This window comes from Rhinichthys klamathensis, unplaced genomic scaffold, assembly GCF_029890125.1.
Source record: "Rhinichthys klamathensis goyatoka isolate OS25496 unplaced genomic scaffold, OSU_Roscu_1.1 h1tg000059l_1, whole genome shotgun sequence".
NCBI classification, from domain to species: Eukaryota; Metazoa; Chordata; class Actinopteri; order Cypriniformes; family Leuciscidae; genus Rhinichthys; species Rhinichthys klamathensis.
In genome coordinates, this window is record NW_026606604.1 from 10,817,761 (window position 1) to 10,840,519 (window position 22,759).

A 22,759-nucleotide genomic window follows, 5' to 3' on the forward strand; every position below is an offset into this window, starting at 1 on the left:
TGCTTGTTTTACATTTTATTATTTCATAATTGTTTTATTGTTGAAATTTTGTTTTGTTCATTGTGACAACATGCCCCATTGGGTTTCACAATGGAAATTTGAGCTGTCTTGAGTAACTAAAAGGTTTTGATCTATCTATCTGTCTATCTATCTATCTATCTATCTATCTATCTATCTATCTATCTATCTATCTATCTATCTATCTATCTATCTATCTATCTATCTATCTATCTATCTATCTATCTGACATTACACTCGTATTTTAAAATGGATGCAAAGTTCTTTAATGCAGTTTATCAGAATAAAAGCCACACTTCATGGAAGTCTGCAAACATTGTATCAGTAAACACCTAGATGGCGCTATTTAAATAATGTATGCTGATCTAACTAAGTGAGATTCAATGAACTCAACACGAGGTCAGATTCAAATAAGAGTCCACATTGTGAGCCTGTTGACTTCAGGAATCAATAATTGTGGGAAAGGTGAAAGATATGAATGAAAGAGTGGGGTAAAGCCTGTCCCATGCTGACCCACAGGTATTCCTGCTGTGAAATAGGTCAGTGAACAGCTTATGTAAGCCAAAGGGAAGGGGGGTTCGAGGAGCTGGTGGTCTTTCCCCACTTATATGGAAAGGAATGAATCCTGGAAAATCTTTAAAGGGATAGTGTCATACTTTACTCACCCTTGTTCCAAACCTGTATAAATGTCTTTCTTCTGCTGAACACAAAGGAAGATATTTTGAAGAATATGGGTTACCAAACACAGTTGATGGACACCATTTACATACAGTAGTATTTCCCCCCATGGAAGTCAATGGGGCCCATCAACTGTTTGGTTACCCATATTCTTCAAAATATCTTCTTTGGTATGTATCTTATTATTATATGTTAGAAACTGACATTAATACTTTAACATTTTAAGAAATTCCCATGGCCATGATGGCACTATATTTTTAAAAAGATTTTCCTTTATATTTCCTTAGACATGTCATTGACCCACAGTTGTAAAGTGATAATAAACTTAAAATAAGATTATGAACTAAATTGACCACATAATCATAGCAGAGGTTGCGTATGACGTACAGGTAATGATTTTGCACGAATATTGACCTTTGTTTGATAGTAACACACCAAAATGTTTATTTTATACTCCCCGCTCCGCGTCCGCATACATGCTTAAACTAAGCCATGTTGTAAACTGCTGCCTGACCGTCCTTAATCTTTGATTGGCAGCCGAGACGTCCAATCACAGCGAAGTTCCCCGCGCGTTACGCGGCATTCTATTCGCTCATTTGCCACCGCGCGCGTCAAGCTGTTCCACGGAGACGTCATCGTCTCCTGACCAATCACAGCTCACTTCCGAGCCGCTTGTTTCCCGCCCTCTTCGCTGTATCTTTTACATTCTTTCGCACTAAGTATCAAAGGTACTTTGTATCCAGTTACGCTACACACCAGTGAGCTATCAGCATCTATATTGGGGATTTATTACGAGATTATCAGTACATATTTTTTATGTTTATGTTCCTCAAAAGCAGAAGGGAGGAAAGGAGCCCGTCACTTTGTTCCCGTCATCAGTAACATCAGTAAACAGCAGGTAGGGATGATGCTTTCTGACACTATAATGTACATCGGATGCATGATGATCTGTAGTGTGTTGGAGACGATGGGTGATGGAGATGTGTGGGGTATTTTGTACTGATTGCCGGTTTTTATAGCTGGTGTGCTAACAATCCGTTATTGGCCTTGATAATACTTGCAATAGCCCACAAATCCATCGCTATTTAATGACAGGAGACTCCCAGGTCAGCTGCATGCTGTCATTTCGACCTTTATAAACCTCCTCGCCTGCTGATCAAGCGTCTAATGCTAGTTTATAATGGATGAGTGTGTTTTCTGGCTCTGTGTTTGTTTCGCCCGCTAGGTTTTTTTTTTTTTTTTTTTTTGATTAATATGGGTAGTTACTGATTCATTGCTACTGTTATGCATTAAACACGTTTTATAATTCAGAGAGTCGGTTTCTTGTGGGAGGACTAAATTGCAATTTAAATGATAAGCCCCTGATAAAGTCTGGCACCTGTCCATTACGGTCTTATATCTTTTTGACTATTTTTTTTAAAATGATTTGAATATTATTATGTTTCCTGATTCCAAAAGATCATACTCCAGTGTTTTAGTGCAACATATGTGAAATGATTCACTCGTTATTTTTAATTGGGTTAAAGTTCATTCAATTCATCCCTGTGCAGTGCCCTCCTCTGGTCACGTGTGATGGTGCAGTTGTAAATGCCTCATTTGCATGTTTTCCCAGAAAGCAGCGCCCCATGTGATGACGTGAGATTGTTTATTTGCATAATTAAAGTTTTTTTTTTACTTTCTTTCTTACCAGATCTTTTAGTGAGCTTATTTTTATTCTATTTTTGATTAAATGTATTTACACATAAAAACATTTTTTTTATCATATATATTATATATATATTATTAAAAATACTAGCCTGGGTGTTGGGAAATATAAACAGTGGAGCATATTTTTATCTGAATTTTTGGGAACAAAACTTTTGATGAAATGAAAAAGTATGTTTTGTCCAGGTCAGGTCACATGGTTTAGAACTCATGACATAAAAAATTACATTCAGATTGTGTAATGTCTTCTTTTTATCACCTTTCTGTTACTTTATTATTTATATACTAGTATTATAGTATTTATTAATATTTTAATTATATTAATATTTATTATATTTTCAGTTTTCATTTAGTCATTTTGTTGTAATTTTGTCTTTTTTAGTAGTTTTTTATATTTCTATTTCTATTTATATAATTCTAAAATAGAAATATAATAGAATTGATATATTCTATTTATATTATAGTTAACACTAACAACGCTTATCTGTCACTGGTATAAATGAATTGTTTATATGCATGTGCAAATGTATAGGCATGTTAATTTCTTTAAAAATGCTTTGTGCTTTGACAGTGTAAAGCTTCTTTTACCAAGCCTGTGTAAGTCACTGTACATATAAAGATTTAATGGCGCACATAGACAGTGAATCTTGATGAATTCTGTATCAGTGTTTTGCTTGAGCAACAGACTGGTAGTCACGAGGGAACCCTTTGCTCTTGGTTGCCATAACAACACTGTTGCCATAGATACATCTTGTCTGGATGTAGATGTGGGAGTTGTTTTATTTATTTATAAGTTTGATTTATACATAAAGTGTAAGTGTCTGTTCTGTCCGAATGAGAAATGAAAAAGAATGAGTTTTAAAAGGGAGTTTCCGTTCGTTACACAGACCGGAAAGAGCTTCTCCACTATTTCATAAGCATAAAACAAACCCTTAACTGAAATGTCTGTATCAGCACTGCTCTTGCCTTAATGGATCATAACTCAAAATGTCAAACTTGTTGATTCATAATGGATGGGGATCAAGTATAAGTGAGATATTCCGGGATGGATACGTCGAGAGCTGCATGCATAAAGGAGCTTTGCTGCAGTGAAATTTGAGCCGCCGTTTTAAAAGCCTCTGTCTTCGTCTCACACTCTCTTCAGAAATGGCAGAAGCCCATCAGGCCGTGGCGTTTCAGTTCACCATCACCCCTGAGGGGATCGACCTGCAGCTGTCCCATCAGGCCCTGAGACAGGTCTATCTGTCAGGCCTCCGCTCCTGGAAGAAACGCGTCACACGCCTGAAGGTAAACGCCAAATCATATTTGCATCTTTCCTTATGTGATGTGTGTTATGTGATGAATCTGAATATTTAGTGGTAAATAATGTTTGGGTTGGAATTAGGTTTAAATGCAACTTGATTTTATTGGATTGTGGATGTTAGGCTATGATATTATTAGTTAAAGTGCCCCTATTATGCTTTTTCGGATATTACCTTTCATGTAATGTGTGATATGACTTTTTGTGAAGTTTCAAAGATCAAAGTGCAGATAAATGAAGTAATAGAGAGCCTAAGCCCCTCCCCTTCCGGTCGACCACCACGGGACCTTATTTCGGAAAAATATTGTATGGTAGTCAATGGCGAAAGACAACAAATATTTTGATCTCGTTTGAATTGTGCCCTGAATTACACATATGATGTTTGTCAATTTAAAAGATACATTTTAAAGTCAAGAAAGTCGCAGTTTGATGTGAAACTGTTGAGGTATAAGACTGTGAAAATACTTACAAAGACTACAAACCCCAAAGCCGCACATTTTCTCTCAATGAATGAAGCTAACTTTACTGAAGCTAACGTCTGTCATTGTTTCTATAGTCTTGCGTTATAATCGTAACGTTACGCCGTCACGCCTGAGTGTTTTGTACCAGACTGCACACACACGAGCAGCGGATCTCGCTCGTTGTTTCGCTTCCCGGGAGATGTAGTTCATCGAGCGATTTCCACATAAAACTAAATGTTACTCTTCTGTTTTATGACAAACTGCGACTTTCTTGACTTTCATAATTATCTTTTAAATTGACAAACATCATATGTGTAATTCAGGGCACAGTTCAGACGGAATAAAAAGATAAGTTGTCTCTCGCCATTGACTACCATACATATCTTTCCCGAAATAAGGTCCCATGAGCCGGAAGCGGAGGGGAGGGACTTGGGCTCTCTATTGTCTCATAAAAGAAAGAATCGATTCTGAACGGCCTGAAACGAGTCTTCAGTAATTTCCAGTCTTATTCCCCTGCATAAACCTAAGTAGGTTTGTAACAAATTTGCATAATGATGATCTTCATTGGCTGCCCGTGAACAACATCTACCTATATAGTAGATTTTGATATTTGATTGATTATTAAATCTGTCCGGTTTATTTTTGTGCTTGTTTAACGTTGATAATTCTCACACATTCCCCAGCTGCATTTCATAGTGTCTTTTGTTTATTCTGGCCGTCTTTTCTCATTTTTCTTGTGTTTGTTTATTGCTTCTCTCGTACAGAACAATGTGATCACCGGCGTGTATCCCGCTAGCCCGTCCTCATGGCTGTTTGTTGTCATAGCGATCCTGGCCACCATGTACACGCGCTCGGACCCTTCCATGGGCCTCATCGCTAAAATCCAGGAACATCTGCCTGTCAGGTAAAAGAGCTCACATTGTGGCCTCAGACTAATTGAATTTGATCCCAGTTCAGATAACAAATGAATGATCTGCATTGTGAACTCAACGATACACATGAAACATTTGTCATGCTCTTATGTAAGTCACTTTGCAAGCTTTTTCAAAGGATATGGGTTCCCGCCCATGAAAACATGAGCATGCCCGCAGAGGGTGTGTACCTTCACACACCTTGATTGAGTTGGTTTCAGACAAAAGCTAAAGTTATATTACAACACGGATGCTATTTTGTGTTCCAATAAATGTATGTGTAACGATGACTTTAATAATGAATATCTGGTAAAAATTCTGTCATTTTAATCCATTCTTATGTCTTTACTTTCTTCAAGAACAGACAAAGTTTTTTCCCTCTATTAGAATTTCTGAAATATTTGGGAAAAGCATTTTAATGTTATTATTTAAAGGTGCCCTAGAATGTTTTTTATTTATTATTTTATAATGTTTCCTGGGTTACCCTTATAATGTTAGTATGTTTTTTAGATAAAAAATAATCATAATTTAGAAATAAATGGCATTTTTCCTAGCCTGCTTTTAGCCTCTGATTTGAACACTCTGTTTGAAGGGGCGTGTCTGCTGTGGGATTCAGTGTAACCGCGGCCACTGCTGTGATTGGCTGTGGGATTCAGTGTAACCGCGGCCACTGCTGTGATTGGCTGTGGGATTCAGTGTAACCGCGGCCACTGCTGTGATTGGCTGACATGCTTGCATATGAAATAGCTACGCATTACATGTGAAACTCTCTCCCAAATACTTTTACTACTGCTATTATACGTTTTTACTATAACAGCTATCGAGATTAACGAATCGTGAGATGTTTTTAAAGTATTTAGATCTATTCCCATCACATAAAATGTTGCCGTGATGAGCATTGAGCAGATGACAGTGTGTTGATCGCGAGAATGAAGATCTTATCATTGCAAAGCAGTTTCTACACTCTCTCTGCTTTCACCAATGCAAACACGATGATGTAAATACAGTAAGAGCTTCGTTGTGCAGTAACGTGCGTCATTGATTTCATAACGAGTTTGGCAAGTGTCCAGATAAACTCGCGCTGTGTGGAAAGATTGTTCTTTGATCGCTTTCTGTATATAATTTGTTCACAAATTAAATACGATTATTTTCATCTTACTAAAAGAAACGATGTGAAGCTGATATTTTAGTCACTGGCTTGACTTACTGATGCATAAACAGTATTGAACGATTTTGAGAGAAAGATTACCTGTCTGAACTTGAACAATTACACATCAGAAAGTGTTGCTTGGTAGCTCGATCCGAGGCCAGCTCTGTATTGGCCCAAGTTGAGGAAACACTCGGTGAAATGTTTGGAAATTTCCAGAGAAAATAAAATCAACCCAATGTTTCTTCAGAAGGCCCAGATGAAGGAACTAAAAAATACTTTTGTGTTCATGTGTACATCCACACTGAGCAACTGCCATGCTTCGGCTGCGCAGTTCCGCCTGGCATTGAGGGCTGGCATTATGCAAATATTTGGAGGCGTACATATTAATGATCCCGACTATTGCGTCACAGTCGGTATTGTGTGGAGAACCGACCGTTTTTCAGGGGTGTTTTTCATAAACGTGAATTAAATGAGAACGCGAAAACAGTCCAGTTTGAGATTCACTCTATGTCATGTCCATGCACTGAACTCTTGTTATTTGACTATACCAAGGTAAATTCAATTTTGAATTATAGGTCACCTTTAATACTTCACTCCTAAAGTTTGGGGCCTGTAAGATTAAAAAAAAAGAAATGAACAGTTTAATTCAGCAAGGATTCATTGATCAAACGTGACAGTAAAGACATAATAATGTTACAAAATATTTATGTTTCAAATACTGTAAATGCTGTTCTTTTGAACGTTCTACTCCTCAAAGAGTCCTGAAAAAAATGTATCATGGTTTCCACAAAAATATTAAGCAGCACAACATTGCAGTTCAACGTTGATAATAATCAGAAATGTTTCTTGAGCAGCAAATCAGCATATTAGAATGATTTCTGGAGGATCATGTGACACTGAAGACTGGAGTAATGATGCTGAAAATTCAGCTTTGATCAAAGGATATAAATTGCCTTTTTAAATGCATGAAAATAGGAAACAATTATTTTAAATTGAAATAATATTTAACAATATTACTGATTTTACTGAATGTTTGATCAAATAAATGCAGCCTTAGTGAGCAGAAGAGACTTCTTTCAAAAACATTACAAAAACTTTTGAGTGGTAGTGTATGCATTTTTAGATTTTTAGTGTTATTAAAAAGACTTGAAGTTGTGTCCTCAGGTTATGCACCAAGCCTAAAATCTCCTCATCATGCAACATTTAAATACTTTTTTTTTTAATCATTGTTTTTTAATTTATTTATTTATTTAAGGGAAGGTCTTACTGAGATACAATATCTCTTCTACCAGGAAGTCCTGGTCAAGATGTGCAGCAGAAGAAAGAAAATTCACACAAAAATACAAAGAAGAACATGAAAACCACACAGTAAACAAACACAAAAAAATAGGTCTGATAGGATATTTACAATCCTTAAAAAATGACATTCACCTTATCAAAGTGCACCAGTTTCAAAGTGTCCCATAAGCTAGAAAAGTTCTGAAGTATTGCATACAGCAGTGTAATGCTGTGTGTGTTTGGTTGTAGTGATTCCCTGAGCATCCAGTGTCGGACGGTGGTTTCTGCCGTGTTGTTCAGCACTCTGCTCTGGTTCTCCCTGATCTTCACCATGAGGCTTTGCCTGAAGCAGTTACTGTCCTATCACGGCTGGATGTTTGAACAGCACGGGAAGGTGTCCAACACCACAAAAATCTGGGCGGTAAGTACAGTCATGCCATCAGACACACCTAACCTGCAACCACCCAACCTGCAAGTGTAAATAAAGGTGAAGTGTTTTCACCAAACAGAATAGTAAAAATAAAGACTTCCAGAACACGCATGCCATCCACTATTGGTTGGCAAACCAATCAATTTGCTGCATTGGAGTCAGTCAGTACAATTTTATTTGTATAGCACTTTTCACATTACACATTGTTCCAAAGCAGCTTAACAGAAAATCACGATATTAATATTTATAATATCTTCATGTCTTATATTTAGCAGAATAGAGCTGCGCAATAAAATAGTCGAAATTTTGCAAAGATACGAGCAATAACACAGTTGAGAGAGCCTAGTATATATCGCCCTATACATGAGTATAATGTGTGCATGCGGGTAAAGTTGGACAGGTATCCAACTTTATACAAAAAGCTGAATGACAAAATATGACATTTTGCAATTAAATAAATCAGTCAGTTGAGATTTGCTATGTAGTGTATATCGCTTGATGTGAGTGTACTGTATGTTTGTGGAGGAAGTTGGATATAATATGTGTACAACTTTATATATAGAGTACGTTTGTGACAAAATAAACAATCACGCAGCTGAGATTTGCAATATAGTAGATATTGCTTTTGCTGTACGTGTCTGGCTTTGAATCAACCAGTGTTATTTTTAATATCATTGTGATACTATTATATTTTTTATTAATATTTTACATTTTTCTATTTTACATTTTCATTTTAGTTAAATTCGTAGTCATTTTGTTGGGTTTTTGTCATGTTTTTTTATTACTTTTTATTTAAGTTTGAGTTATTTTAGTTAGTACATCAAGTTAAACTAAATAATAATGAAATGTTTTGCCTTGCCAACTAGCTGAAATAAAATAAGTGTAAGTATTTTTAAATGCTATTTAACAGTTTCAGTTAACGCTTTTTTAATTTCAAGTAACGGGAAAAAAAATTGTTTTTATTTTTAGTTAACCGTAATAACCCTGGAATCAACCTTCAAATATTTGATTTATACTGTACATAGTTGTCTATGCATATTTAACTGGATAGGAGAAAGTATTTGAAAATCACAAGTAAAAACCCTTTACCTTATAAATGTGTGTGTTTTCAGGCCATGGTCCGGATCTTCTCCGGCAGGCAGCCTCTGTTGTACAGCTACCAGGGCTCTCTGCCAAACCTGCCCGTTCCGACAGTCAAGGACACTGTTAACAGGGTGAGATCATCATCATCATCATCAGCAGCAGCTGCAAACTGCATCACTAAATACACTTTATATGGCAAAAATGATGATTTATTAACATTCCAAGCTGTCTCTCTTCTGCTGTAGTTCCTGGAATCGGCGCGTCCGTTGATGAGCGATTCCGAATACGAGAGGATCACGACTCTGGCCAAGGAGTTCGAGAGCAGTCTTGGGAACCGCCTGCAGTGGTACCTCAAGCTGAAAGCCATGTGGGCCTCCAACTATGTGAGAACAACCAGCAAACATCCACATGAGCTTAACATGCAACCTTCAAAATGCTGTTTGCAACCTGTTTTACTTCCATGGTCTGAAATATTTCAGAGCGAAACTGAATGTTCAATTAAAGGAGAACTCCAGCGCAAAATGAACCTTTGGTCTAATAAAACATTGGTACCTAGTCAACCGTTCTCTGAGATTTGTTTTCATGATAATCGAATGTAAAGAGTTTTATCTCTAAAAACTGTTTAGCGTATAACGCTAGTAATGGGGGCATTTAGTAAGTAAAAAAGAAATCGCTAGTTTATACCACTAACAAGGCTCAAAATAGCCCCACACGAACACAGTAACATAATGAGGGTCCCTGCATGCAAAACGAAGCATTGAGAACTTTGTAAGTGTACAGACCGTTTAATGAGAAGATATTTTATGAAGACAGTCCACTTCGTGTATACAGACAGGAGCCATCTTTGGAAAACAGTCTCGACTAATCAAACCACGAACGACGTGCTAAGTGAGCTGAACTGTATGAATGGCGTTCGTGGTTTGATTAGTCGAGACTGTTTTCCAAAGATGGCTCCTGTCTGTATACACGAAGTGGACTGTCTTTATCTTTATCTTCTTATTAAACGGTCTGTACACTTACAAAGTTCTCAATGCTTCGTTTTGCATGTAGGGACCCTCATTATGTTACTGTGTTCGTGTGGGGCTATTTTGAGCCTTGTTAGTGGTATAAACTAGCGATTTCTTTTTACTTATTAAATGCCCCCATTACTAGCGTTATACGCTAAACAGTTTTTAGAGATAAAACTCTTTACATTCGATTATCATGAAAACAAATCTCAGAGAACGGTTGACTAGGTACCAATGTTTTATTAGACAAAAGGTTCATTTTGCGCCGGAGTTCTCCTTTAAGAAATTGTAGGACGGAATTGAATTTTAGTTATCAGGATTTGATTGGTTCATAAAGAGTGAGGATTACACACCAAATGATTCGTGATTTGAGGAAAGTGGTTAGAAAGGATTTGTGTAGTTGTTCAGAGTAGGAACAATTGCATTTTTGTTACGTTTTAATGAAAGAGTATAAAAACAATCAATTATATTTTATTTAGAATAAATAGTGTGCTGATTAGCAGAGACAAGGAGTTAAGTTTAATATTTATTTAATAAGAAGGCAAATTGGGTCAATTTTGATTTCACGCTGACCTGAAAATCATCTTGTGCTAGTGGGATTGTGCCGTAGGATGGTTCAAAGATTTCCTGACCTGTTTTACTTTGAGATTGAATTGAGGCTGGGCGATTATAGCTAAAAATGTACTTCTCAATATTTTTCCAAATATAGATGATTTTCAAAATATATATCGATATTTCTGCATTTGCTCTTGAGAAATTTAGGGTACGTTTACACGACATTGCATTTTTCAGGCTGTACCTACCATGATTTGAGTGTTTAGAAATGAAATTTATAAGATGATTGTTGTCAGATTTCATTGGTGATTTCAAATATGAAATTTAATGAACAGCTGCTTACTATATAAGCTAAACTTCTCAACATTTTTGCAATGTACACAATATTCACTAATTTTATATTGTCAACAAAGATATCGCAATAATGGATTTGTTTAGACTGAATTAATTTTTCACTTAATTTTACAGTGACTTTGTTACACAAGTTAAATGTAGTTACTGTAGTAATAACTATAAATTATAATTTATAGTAATAAATAAATTATAAACCAAATCCTAACCCTAACCCTATAGTAAGAACATGTAGGTAATTAATATTACATATTATTTAAATGTATATTTACACTGCAACACGGACATCTTAAAATAAAGTGTAACCAATGTTTCTTGTCTGATCTTTAAGGTCAGTGATTGGTGGGAGGAGTATATCTACCTGAGGGGGCGTGGCCCAATCATGGTCAACAGCAACTACTATGGAATGGTAAGACTCGCTGTGAAAACACTCGTATAAACAAGCAGGAAGTTCTAGTGGTTTGTGTGATTTTTATTTTTTTAAAGTAAGATTTTTTACCTTAAAATAATGTTTCCAAAATGGTTTCAGTGGTTCATTAAGTCGTAACAGGGTGAAAGGCACTTCTGGATTCGCTTTGCGGTCCTATATCTGATATATCCACTCTATGTCAGATTGCCAGATCGGGTCGAGTTTCTGTAGTTCTAATGAGACATAAGAAAACTACAAATTTGACTTGCTTTACGTCAAGCGTTAAAATAGTCATTATTTAGTTTTTCTTTGTTTCTGATGTCGCAATACATCATAATTTCATGAAATCATGCAACATACTCTACCTTGTCTGTGGACATCGTTCATTCCAAAGCCGGTGCTGGATAAACAACGAGCGTGAGTGCGACAGTAGGCTGCGGTGGGCTAAATTATTTACGACAGCGCTAATGGGCAATTCCGCTTCCAACCTGTAGGGCGACTGCAGAGGAAAAGTTACTTGGTGTTGCTTTAAGTCGTGCTCTTTCATTCGCAGGACTTCCTGTACGTGACACCGACACCGATTCAAGCGGCGAGAGCAGGAAACACGCTTCACGCATGTCTCTTGTACCGCAGGAAACTCAACAGAGAGGAAATCAAACCTGTGAGTCCACATTGCAGCACTGACAGATGGTATGAGGTGGAGGGTGAAAGCCCTCGTCGCCCCGAGCGAGGACACAGATTGATCACAGAGCTGTTTTTAGCTGTGCATTGAACTTTGTTGGACTTTGAGTTATATGGATTGGGTAATAGTGTGTGTGTGAATAGGGAAGAGCCACAATCATCTGTATCTACTGAGTCCGTTTTTTGCATACTTGCATTAAAGAGAAAATAGTACGCAGAAGCAAAAACGTTTTCCCGTTATATGTACATATACCGTATCGTACGCTACAAAACTTCCTAATTAGTTCATATATATATCAGCAAAACTTCACTCCAGTTTACATGCAGTATAAAGCAGAATAGCATATAACCGCCCACATTTATATATGAACATAATGTATTAGCATCATTTGGTGAAAGAGCATTTGAACTATGCCAGTATGCAGAGATTAGATAACCATAACAAATCATTTACATGTTTACTGTTAGTTACAGTAGCAGTTATAGCTTTCTTAAAGGGATAGTCCATTCATTATAATGAAAATGAGAATTTTCAGTTTTGTGTGGCCTGTCCCTATAACTGTAATGGTCAGTGAGAGAGTGGAAAATGGTTAGGTTACCTTGACTAACATTATAACTCTGTCTTTTAGGGTCGTGTTCCAGGTTTAAATATTCCTTTGTGTGCCGCTCAGTGTGAGAGGATTTTCAACACCACACGCATTCCAGGAGAAGAGACGGGTAACGCTAAATGATTTGAATGTTTAATGTTCACCAAGGCTGAATTTATTTGATTAATAAATACAGTAAAAACCATAATATTGCGAAATGTTATTACAATTTAAAATGACTAATTTCTATTTTAATATATTGTAAACTGTAATTTATTCCTGTGATCAAAGCTGAATTTTCAGCATCAGTGTCACATGATCCTTCAGAAATCACTCTAATATGATGATTTGCTGCTCAAGAAACATTTCTGATTATTATCGATGTTTGAAACAGTTGTGCTGCTCAATATTTTTGTGGAAACTGTGATACTTTTTATCAGAATTCTTTAATGAACTGAAAGAACAGCATTTGAAACATGAAATAAAAAGCTTTTGTAACATTATGAATGCATTTACTATTACTTTTGATCAATTTAAAGCATCTTTGCTAAATAAAAGTATGGCTTTAAAAAAAAACAAGTTTGAACATTTACAGACTACTAGAATTAAAAGCTCTAAACTCATTAGAGAAATAGAGAGACTGGTTCTGTCTGTTTGTGCATCTCTATTTCTATTTTTCTTCTTGTCTTCAATAACCTCTTCAGTCTCTTAAGTTCATTTTTCAGTCTTTCCTCCATATTTCCTCATTCTTTCTAAGATGATAGGATGTTTGACATTAGTCAATTTCCTGGAAGGGTCACAAGTACAAACCAACTTACTGAATAAACTTACACACACGTGCCCACACACACACACACGCACACCCTGGTCTGGCCTGGTTTGTATTGTACACACTGACTGACTGATACACAAACACACTCAGATTTGTCCTCTTCTAGTCATCAGAAGCAGTTTTTGGCACCATTTTCAGATGCTTGATTTCAGATGCTTCAAAAGCTCATAATACACAAAGCATGAATGCAAGCAGTGAGAATTTGCATTGAATGTTTTTCTGTGTGCATTTAGATTCTCTGACCCACTGGCAGGACAGTGAGTATGTTGCGGTCTTCCACCGAGGCCGTTATTACCGCCTGTGGCTGTATCATGCTGGCCGTATGCTGTCTCCCAGAGAGATCGAGCACCAGGTTCAGCGTATCATTGATGACCCATCAGCCCCGGCGCCCGGAGAGGCCAAACTGGCAGCCCTGACGGCAGGGGACAGGTATACACAAACACACACACACGCTCTGACGCACTACACAGGGTTCATTTACCACAAAACAAACATGCATGTGCTCCGATTTCTCTTTGTAAATAAATGTAAAATGCTACACTTTAATGAAAGTTGGCAAAGGTCCAGTGAATGTATATCAAACGATTGGTTAGAAATGTAATTCTTCACTTTTTAAATGAATTTCTTTACTAAATATTAGTAATATTTCAGTCGGTGTTATTTTAGTATAATAGTTTAATTAGATTTTATTTTTGCATTTGCTGTTTTCAGTTTAATGTAAAAGATTTTAGTTTTTAAAATTCAAAAGTTTTAGTAAGTTTGTTGTGTTTTTGTCATTTGTATCCGTTTAAAAAAATAATATCTATATAGTTTTAAATAATATGTATTTCAATTTTAGTTATTTTTGTACATCAATTAAATGAAAATGAGAAAAAAATGTTTTTTACGTTTTATTTTATTTCAAGCAACACTTTTTTTATAGTTTTGGTTAACTATAATTACCCAGATTTTAGTATTTTTAATGCATTTATATTATTAAGAATCCATTTCACTGATATAAAAATTGGGCATTGTGCAATGGACGATTATTTAAATGTAAACCATCCCTTGATTCTTTCTTTAAGTGTTTTCTATGAATGCTTGAATGGTTTGAACTTTCTTTCCCAGAATCCCTTGGGCCCAGGCCAGGAAGGAGTTCTTCAGCTCAGGGGTGAATAAGAGATCTCTGGACTGCATTGAGAAAGCTGCGTTCTTCGTTGCCCTGGACGACGATGAGCAAGGCATGATGGGAGATGATCCTGCTGGCAATTTGGATCGGTACGCCAAGTCTCTGCTGCACGGAAAGTGTTACGACAGGTGAGATGTTCATCCGTCCAAAACTGTCCGTCCGTTACGTTACAAATACGTGAAACTTATTGACAACACTAAAATTATTTGAGTATATTTGCTCTTATGCTGCCAAACATACATGCATTTATGTCTTTATTAAGAAAGTGTTTTGCTCTTTTTGTCTAAGGTGGTTTGATAAGTCGTTCACAGTGGTGGTGTATAAAAACGGAAAGAACGGACTCAACGCTGAACACTCCTGGGCGGACGCACCTATAATGGCTCATGTGTGGGAGGTGAGAGACAGAATGAGTGAAAAAGAGACAAACGAATGAGAGATAAACTCAGATAAACTAAATGGTGCTTGCTAAGAATGAATTGATACAGTAGGAAGATTTCTTGTCTTAAACAACAGGTTGTAAATAGTTCTTGCTTGACTAAAAATATTTTTTAATAAAAGGGATGGTTCAATTCTAGTAGATGCTTATTTACATCGAATGGCTGCTAAAATTCTATAAATTTTTATGTGAGGAAATAAAAAATTAAAATTAAAATCAATAATTTTAAATGTTACAAGTGAATTTAGGTATTACCGTGTTATAATGTACATTATGAAAAATTCATATTTATTTCGAGATTCTTTATGACTGTCAGTGATGAAATCATTGTAATATCTGGATATAAAGTTGCTTTTTTCTCTCGCATATTTTTGCTTGAACTTTGCATTTTTGCAACTTTTTTTCTTCCAGTAAATGCAAATATTTTTGTTATTAACACTAATAGAGTTTTTTTGCATATTTTACATAGTCTTTGCATTCTTGCAATTTTTTTAAAGAAATAATTAACTCAAAAATTAAAATTCATTCTCATGTTGTTTCAAACATGAATGTGGATAAATAAAGATAGTTATTCCTTTAAACTTATCAGTGCCTAATTTTTGCTAACTTGCAAGCATTGTTATTTTTCTTCCAGTAAATGCAAATCTATTTGTTATTGCTATGTTAGCAGTTTTTGTTATTAATACGATGTCAGCTATTTTCTAATACAATTGTCTCTTTCTCTCTCAGTATGTGATGACTACGGATTGTTTCCAGTTGGGTTATAATGAAGAAGGTCACTGTAAAGGAGACGTGTCCTCCTCCCTGCCTCAACCTTCTAGGCTAACCTGGGACATACCTGTACAGGTACAAACACACTGTAACACCTTCTCATGTTACAGTCATGCAGTGCACAGTGACACTGAATTATTGATCTTCCTGTATGTGTTTTCAGTGTCAGGAGCGTGTGAATCAGTCTCTCGCTGTGGCACAGGCCCTCGCCGACGACATCGACTTTCATGTGTTCCCAATACAAGAGTTTGGCAAGGGTGCCATCAAAAAGTGTAAAATCAGTCCAGATGCCTTCATTCAGATTGCGCTTCAGTTGGCCTATTATAGGGTAAGACACAAACCCCAGCGTTGTGTGCTGAAGTCATTCTCCTCAAGCTCACACTAGCAGAGGAACCACAGGTGTCAAGAATCACATTAACTATGAATATGTTCCACTAACACAAAGTGGCACAATACGTGTGGTTTTCATTTCTTTCAACACTAGAGCTATTGTTTTATTATTAATAACATAACCTTTTTTTGTGTGAAATGTTTGAAAATGTACTTGCTTTCATATGTTATCTAATGCAGTAACGTTAAAATATTTTTAAGTGTGACTTACTGTATATAAAATAAATTGTATATATATATATATATATAATACACTAAGTGTGTATGTTTCACACATCTCCATTGTCTATCTTAAGTGCCCCTATTATGCTCTTTTAAAGGCTCCTACAACAGGTTTACATGCATCCAAGGTCAAAAAACACTTGAATTTTGTCATAATATACATTACAACATCACCTCTTTTCTCCCAGTGTCTAAAACAGTTTGATAAAGGATTCTGTCTCTCTAAACCCCTCCGTTCCGAGAGCCTGCTCTGCTCTGATTGGTCAGATGGCCCAGTCTGTTGTGATTGGTCGATCGCTTACAGCGCGTGTCGGAAACAAAGCGTATATTGCCATATCTGAATTTCTTCCTCAGCGCTTATTTGTTGTTTGAGGATCAAAGTAGATGTTGTTCGCGGGCAGCCAACAAAGATCATAGGCGGTAGGCAAATTTGCATTATGCAAATTTGTTACAAACCTACTTCGGTAATTTCCAGTCTTACTTCCTGCATAAACCTAAGACTCATTTCAGGCAGTTCAGAATCTATTATTTCTTTAGGAGACAATAACTTCATTTATCTGCACTTTGATCTTTGCAGACGTTTTACATCCACAAACAGTCATATCACACACTACATGAAAGATAATATCTGAAAAAGCATAATGGGGGCACTTTAAGTAACTTTACTGAACACTGAAATTGCTTTGTACATGTATGACTATGTAGGAAATGTTATGACCAGGAACAGGTTGCATTGATGCAACTACTCAGGTAGTTATCTTGACATATTACATACATTTATGACATATATTATTTTATGTATAAACTTATTATTTAGTGTATATTTCACAAATCTCTGATGTTTTAGCAACTTTACTGTTCACTGAAATTGTTTAAGAAACATTAAACAATTGATGTAACTATCGAGGTTTATATAATGACATTCTTCCTTTCTCGTTCATTCCCCAAATCCAGAATCGAGGCACGTTCTCTCTGACCTACGAAGCGTCTATGACCCGTTTATTCCGCGAGGGCCGGACTGAGACGGTGCGTTCCTGCACCGGTGAGAGCTGCGCTTTCGTCAGAGCGCTAGATGGTGGAGAGGTAACAAACATACACACATTACACACATGCTGTGCATGTTATATTTTTGTAGTGACAGAAATATTTTGTTAAAAAATATTTTGTACACCGATTCTATCATCACTTCATTGGTTACCTATAAAGCTCCGTATTAATTACAAGGTCTTGCTTTTGACTTATAAAGCTCTGAATGGTTTAGCTCCAGTCTATTTAACGGATCTTCTATCGCCCTATAATCCATCGCGCTCTTTAAGATCACTAAATTCGAGGCTTCTGGTCATTCCTAGGATATCCAGATCCACCAAAGGAGGGAGAGCATTTTCACATTTAGCTCCGAAGCTCTGGAATAGCCTTCCTGATATTGTTCGTTGATCAGACTCGCTTTCCCAGTTTAAAACTAGACTAAAGACGCATCTATTTAGCCAGGCATTCATAGACATTTTATCTTACAGTTACTGTAAATTCGGCCTCTACTTCATAAACGCCAGAGGAGAACTGGCCCTGACTGAGCCTGGGTTCTCCCAAGGTTTCTTTGTTTCTCCATTGGGTCATCTGATGGAGTTTTAGGACACCATCGGGTCACTTGATGGAGTTTTTCGGTTCCTTGCCACTGTTGGCTTTGGCTTGCTCAGTTGGGGATATTCAAATTAAATGACCCATCATACCACTGATCCGCTCTACCAAACTTGGATGTCTTTTTCCAGTAATAAACAAACACTGTTAAGTTGTTTTGATTGATACTGTGAAGCAGCTTTGATACAATCTGTATTGTGAAAAGTGCTATATAAATATATTTGACTTGACTTGACTTGACTTAAATGCTGTGAAATTGAATTGCTTAATGCATGTAAATTCTGTATTTTTTACAATTTAATACAATAATTTAAGTATTTTTATTTGACAGTTGATTACTTTTAAACTGTTTTGCTACATTGTGAATAGTTTAAGAGCATCTAGTATCTTTTCAAACATACCCTTACAGCACAGTGGATATTTAAACCTCTCTCTCTCTGTCGGTAGAGTAAGGAGGTGTGTCGACGTCTCTTCCGTACGGCGTCTGAGAAACACCAGAATCTCTACAGGATGGCTATGACCGGAGGAGGAATAGACCGACACCTGTTCTGCCTCTACATTGTGTCCAAATACTTGGGAGAGGAGTCACCCTTCCTCAAAGAGGTGTGTGACTCTGGGAATGTTATCTGATTAGCAAGGAAGTTGGAGCTAGATAAGCTTAACTGATTTTGATTCCTTGCAAATGCTCTTTCAACATACACGATAAACCTGTCGAGAACATGTCCAGGTCATTTCAGACAAATAATAATGTATTTTTGTATCGTGATTCGTGACATTACATTCATAACAGATTCTCATTACTGTAGTGCAAAAAATACACTTAACAATAAGTTTTAAATAAATACTATAAATATATACTTCCCAAAAAAAAAACTTCTAAATAATTTATTAATGTTAGTTTCCAACATTTACTAATACATTATTTTTAAGAAAATATATCTGTTTATATTAGTTAATGACCTGAGCTAACTAACAATGAACTAGCGTTAACAAATATTAATACATACTGTAACAAATGTATTGCTCGTTGTTAGGTCATTTTAGGTAAGGCATTAATGAACTAATTTGTTAACAATAACATAACAATAATTATGTTAACTAATGGGACCTTACTGTAAAGCGTTACCAAAATGTTTTCCTAAAAGCGGGTTTAAAAAAGTTATTATTTAAATTGTGAAGTGTGTTAATACATCATGGTAAAATGTACAGCCTTTAATTTATGATGAATAAATAAATGTGATTTAACACAGTTAAAAATAGCGTGACTTACTACTGAGGATAATGAGAATAACAAAAAAAAAATCCTCTAAAATTAAATTTCCACAAATTATATAGTAATGAAAATTCCGGGGAAATTTACTCATGAAAAAAATGTCACAATGCAAAAAATCATAATAGTTCAAAATTAGTCTATCTTTTATTTCGATTTTGTTTACATATGTTTGTGAGATTCACCCATCTAACTACATACATTTTTAAATGCAATATTATATTATAAAATATATAGTACTTTAATTTTGTAAATATCTTATTATTAAAAATATTTGTATTCTAAATTTTTGTTTTTGTTTGTGTATGTTTTCTTCAGGTGCTTTCAGAAACGTGGCGTCTGTCCACCAGTCAGACTCCACTCCAGCAGGTGGAGCTGTTTGATTTCGTCAACCACCCAGACTACACAACCTGCGGTGGAGGATTTGGCCCGGTCAGAAATATTCATGCATATTCACTTAACACTTAAAGGGTAACTAAACCCCTGACTCCACCCACTGGCAATATTTGAAAAATGCTGGAAAAGTGGGAACTGGGAAGAGTCCAGCGGAGGGGGGGCGTGCATCTCTCTGTAGGCAAGGGCGTGGTTAGCTGGTACCACAACTTCCAATAGGAAAATTCAACTGCAGTAGCCACCGTTCAACCTGAAGAGGGCAGCACTCAGACGTTTTTAACACCATATATTGTAGAATTAAACCCTTTAAACCCAAATGTCAAAAAATATACTCGAATCAATTAACAGCATTTATGAAGCTCCATTCTTACAGATCATTAACTAAAAAAAGTTTTTTTAGTGTTTAGTTACCCTTTAACCATTAACATTCAAATTGTTTTTACTCAATTGTCTGTGCATTTCTATAAATGTTCGTCTGTGTGCTCTTCACAGGTTGCAGATGATGGTTATGGCGTGTCTTACATCATCATCGGAGAAAACATGATCAACTTCCATATTTCCAGCAAACACTCCTGCCCTCAGACTGTTAGTACACTAAAATATGCTTCCGTTACCAATTTCCTGAAATCAAAGGAAAAGAAAAAATAGAGACTAGGAAACGATTTGAGAAGCTAGCTATGTTTCCACCCATCTATTTTTCAGCACAATTTGGGATATTGCATTAAAACACTGGATGGAAACACCAAGATGCACAAATTCAAAAAAAAAAAAGTGTATATAAAAAACGTAATGCCTCAATTGAGGTGCATACATTTATTATCTGATTTGCAACTTTGGATGGAAACATAAAGTCTTGCTAAAGTTGGTAGGACAAAAACTCAGATTAACATGGCAAATATAACATTTATGGCTTTCTCTATGGTGCTGCACCTGATTATGACAGTGTTTGATGACAATCACATGTAATGCTATTTTGGTTTGGTTTGCAGGATTCTCACAAGTTTGGAGCTTATATCAAGAAGGCCTTGGTGGATCTCCTGGAGCTGATGTCACCGGAGAAGCCCGACCTGTCTAAAGCTGAGCAGAACCACTCGAAAAACCCTCAGAGCAAAAAAGACCTGTAGAGGTAGAACAGATTGCCTATGACGGTCAAAGGAAGACATGAGGCCACTGTGTGTGAGAGTGTGTGTGCGTGTTCGTTTGAATGCACGTTTGTTATAACCTACAAATATGCATTCATACATTCCATGCTTGTTGTAATCAATGCCATGAAGCCATGAATAACATAATAATGTAAAAATGGTGGAAGCTGGTTCTTCAGAAAAACGTATTAGTACAAAATAACATTTATGACAGAGGACTGAAGGCGAAAGGTAGTGTGGTAGCGGAAAACCTTTGTGTTTTCCAGTAGAACAGTTTTCAATATTTAGATTTAAATGAGGTCCTCACTTTTAATTGTAATAACGAATCAAAAATGATTAGTGTACATTATCGCCAGATGATGGGAATCTAATGGTTAATGATCTGACCAGTTAGTATAATGGTTGTAGGTTCATAACAAGTTAGGATGACATATGAACGGTAATGCATCACCTCTGTACCTTCTGATGAAGGCACTTCACTGCTCTTACAGTACAGTAAATCACATCTAATAGAAACTCTCCATCTGAACAGGTTATGTTAAGGTTTAAGTCTCAGAATAACTTGATCTTGGACCAAAATCCAGTGACGTTTTACTTGAATCCCAGAGCAGATGTACATTTACAATTTCAGTGACCAATGACTCAGAATATTACATGTGACTGCAGTTTTAATATGATTGTCCAAATACATTTATATGTTCATCTCACTATTAAGTCTATTAATTTTAACTGTTTTTTTATTTAAAAGTACTGCTTTTTTTTATATACACAAGGTCAATTTACAACTTAATTATTCACAATGTATTGGTTTGAGAATGTCTTAATAGGTATTAAAAGTGATGCCAGAGGAGAAAACATTTATGCCACGACACATTTCTGTTAATATCTCAGGTGTTTCGAATGCACAATTAAACTTAAAAGATGAATCACGGCCAGTTAATTGTAGTTAGTTCCTGTTTACTGCTTCCTTAAAGGGATAGTTCACCCATAAATTCTGTCATTAATCACTCACCCTTATGTCGCTCCAAACCTGTAAGACTTTCATGATCTTCAGAACACCAATAAAGATATTTTAAATGAAATCTGAGAGATTTCTGTCCCTCCATTGACTGTCTGCCACTCAACTACCATGCTTTAAAAAGTTCATATGAAATTCATATGAATTGAGCAGTTTAGTCTAAATTTTCTGAAGAGACACGATCGCTTTATATGATGAACAGATTGAGATCGAGAATGAACCCTTATTGGTTCTCACACGTCAAACGATCATGCTTTCCATTTACTACAACTGATGTGTGAGTTAATGAATGTTTAAATGTGAATAAAAGCCTAAATTAAATCTGTTCATCTTATAAAGCGGTCGAGTCTCTTCTGAAAATTTGGACTAAACCGCTCAATTCATATGGATTCGTTTTACGATCTTATGAACTTTTTGAAGCGGTAGTTGCATAGCTGTCAATGGAGGGACAGAAAGCTCTCAGATTTCATCAAAAATATCTTCAATTGTGTTCTGAAGATGAATTAAAGTGCCGGTATTATTGGAATGAAATGTAAATTATGACAGAATTTTTATTTTTGGGTGAACTATCCCTTTGACTCTTAAGAGACCTAGATGCTAAGTATATAGTGCAAAATCTTGATTTGATTTTAATTTTAATTTTTAATTTATGTACTTGGAATCCATTTATATGGTTAACCATATTCTAATGAACTAATTAAATTGCAAAAATGCTTTCAAAGCTAAATGTGGTCTTGATTAATATGTATTTACTATTTAATAATAGTAATAAACTTTAAAAACATTCCGATGTAACTTTATTTTTTTTAAAAAAGTATAAAACTGAAAAGTGATTAAAAAAAACAGAAATTGATTTAATCTGTTATTGTAATATGCACT

At 35.9% G+C, this 22,759-nt stretch overlaps 1 protein-coding gene across 1 annotated transcript; it reads left to right on the forward strand.

Annotated features, from left to right (window-relative positions):
* The first annotated feature begins 1,355 nt into the window (after positions 1-1,355).
* Positions 1,356-21,569, forward strand: LOC130084167 (carnitine O-palmitoyltransferase 1, liver isoform). The gene is made up of 19 exons (XM_056249392.1): positions 1,356-1,594; positions 3,545-3,687; positions 4,926-5,065; positions 7,750-7,921; positions 9,043-9,144; positions 9,259-9,396; positions 11,258-11,335; positions 11,889-11,996; positions 12,646-12,733; positions 13,669-13,864; positions 14,543-14,731; positions 14,892-14,997; positions 15,769-15,885; positions 15,974-16,138; positions 17,377-17,505; positions 18,505-18,660; positions 19,646-19,759; positions 20,213-20,305; positions 20,710-21,569. Exons 2-19 carry the CDS (start codon positions 3,547-3,549, stop codon positions 20,842-20,844), a joined length of 2,367 nt encoding a protein of 788 aa, XP_056105367.1. The 5' UTR covers positions 1,356-1,594; positions 3,545-3,546; the 3' UTR covers positions 20,845-21,569.
* Positions 21,570-22,759: the final 1,190 nt, after the last annotated feature.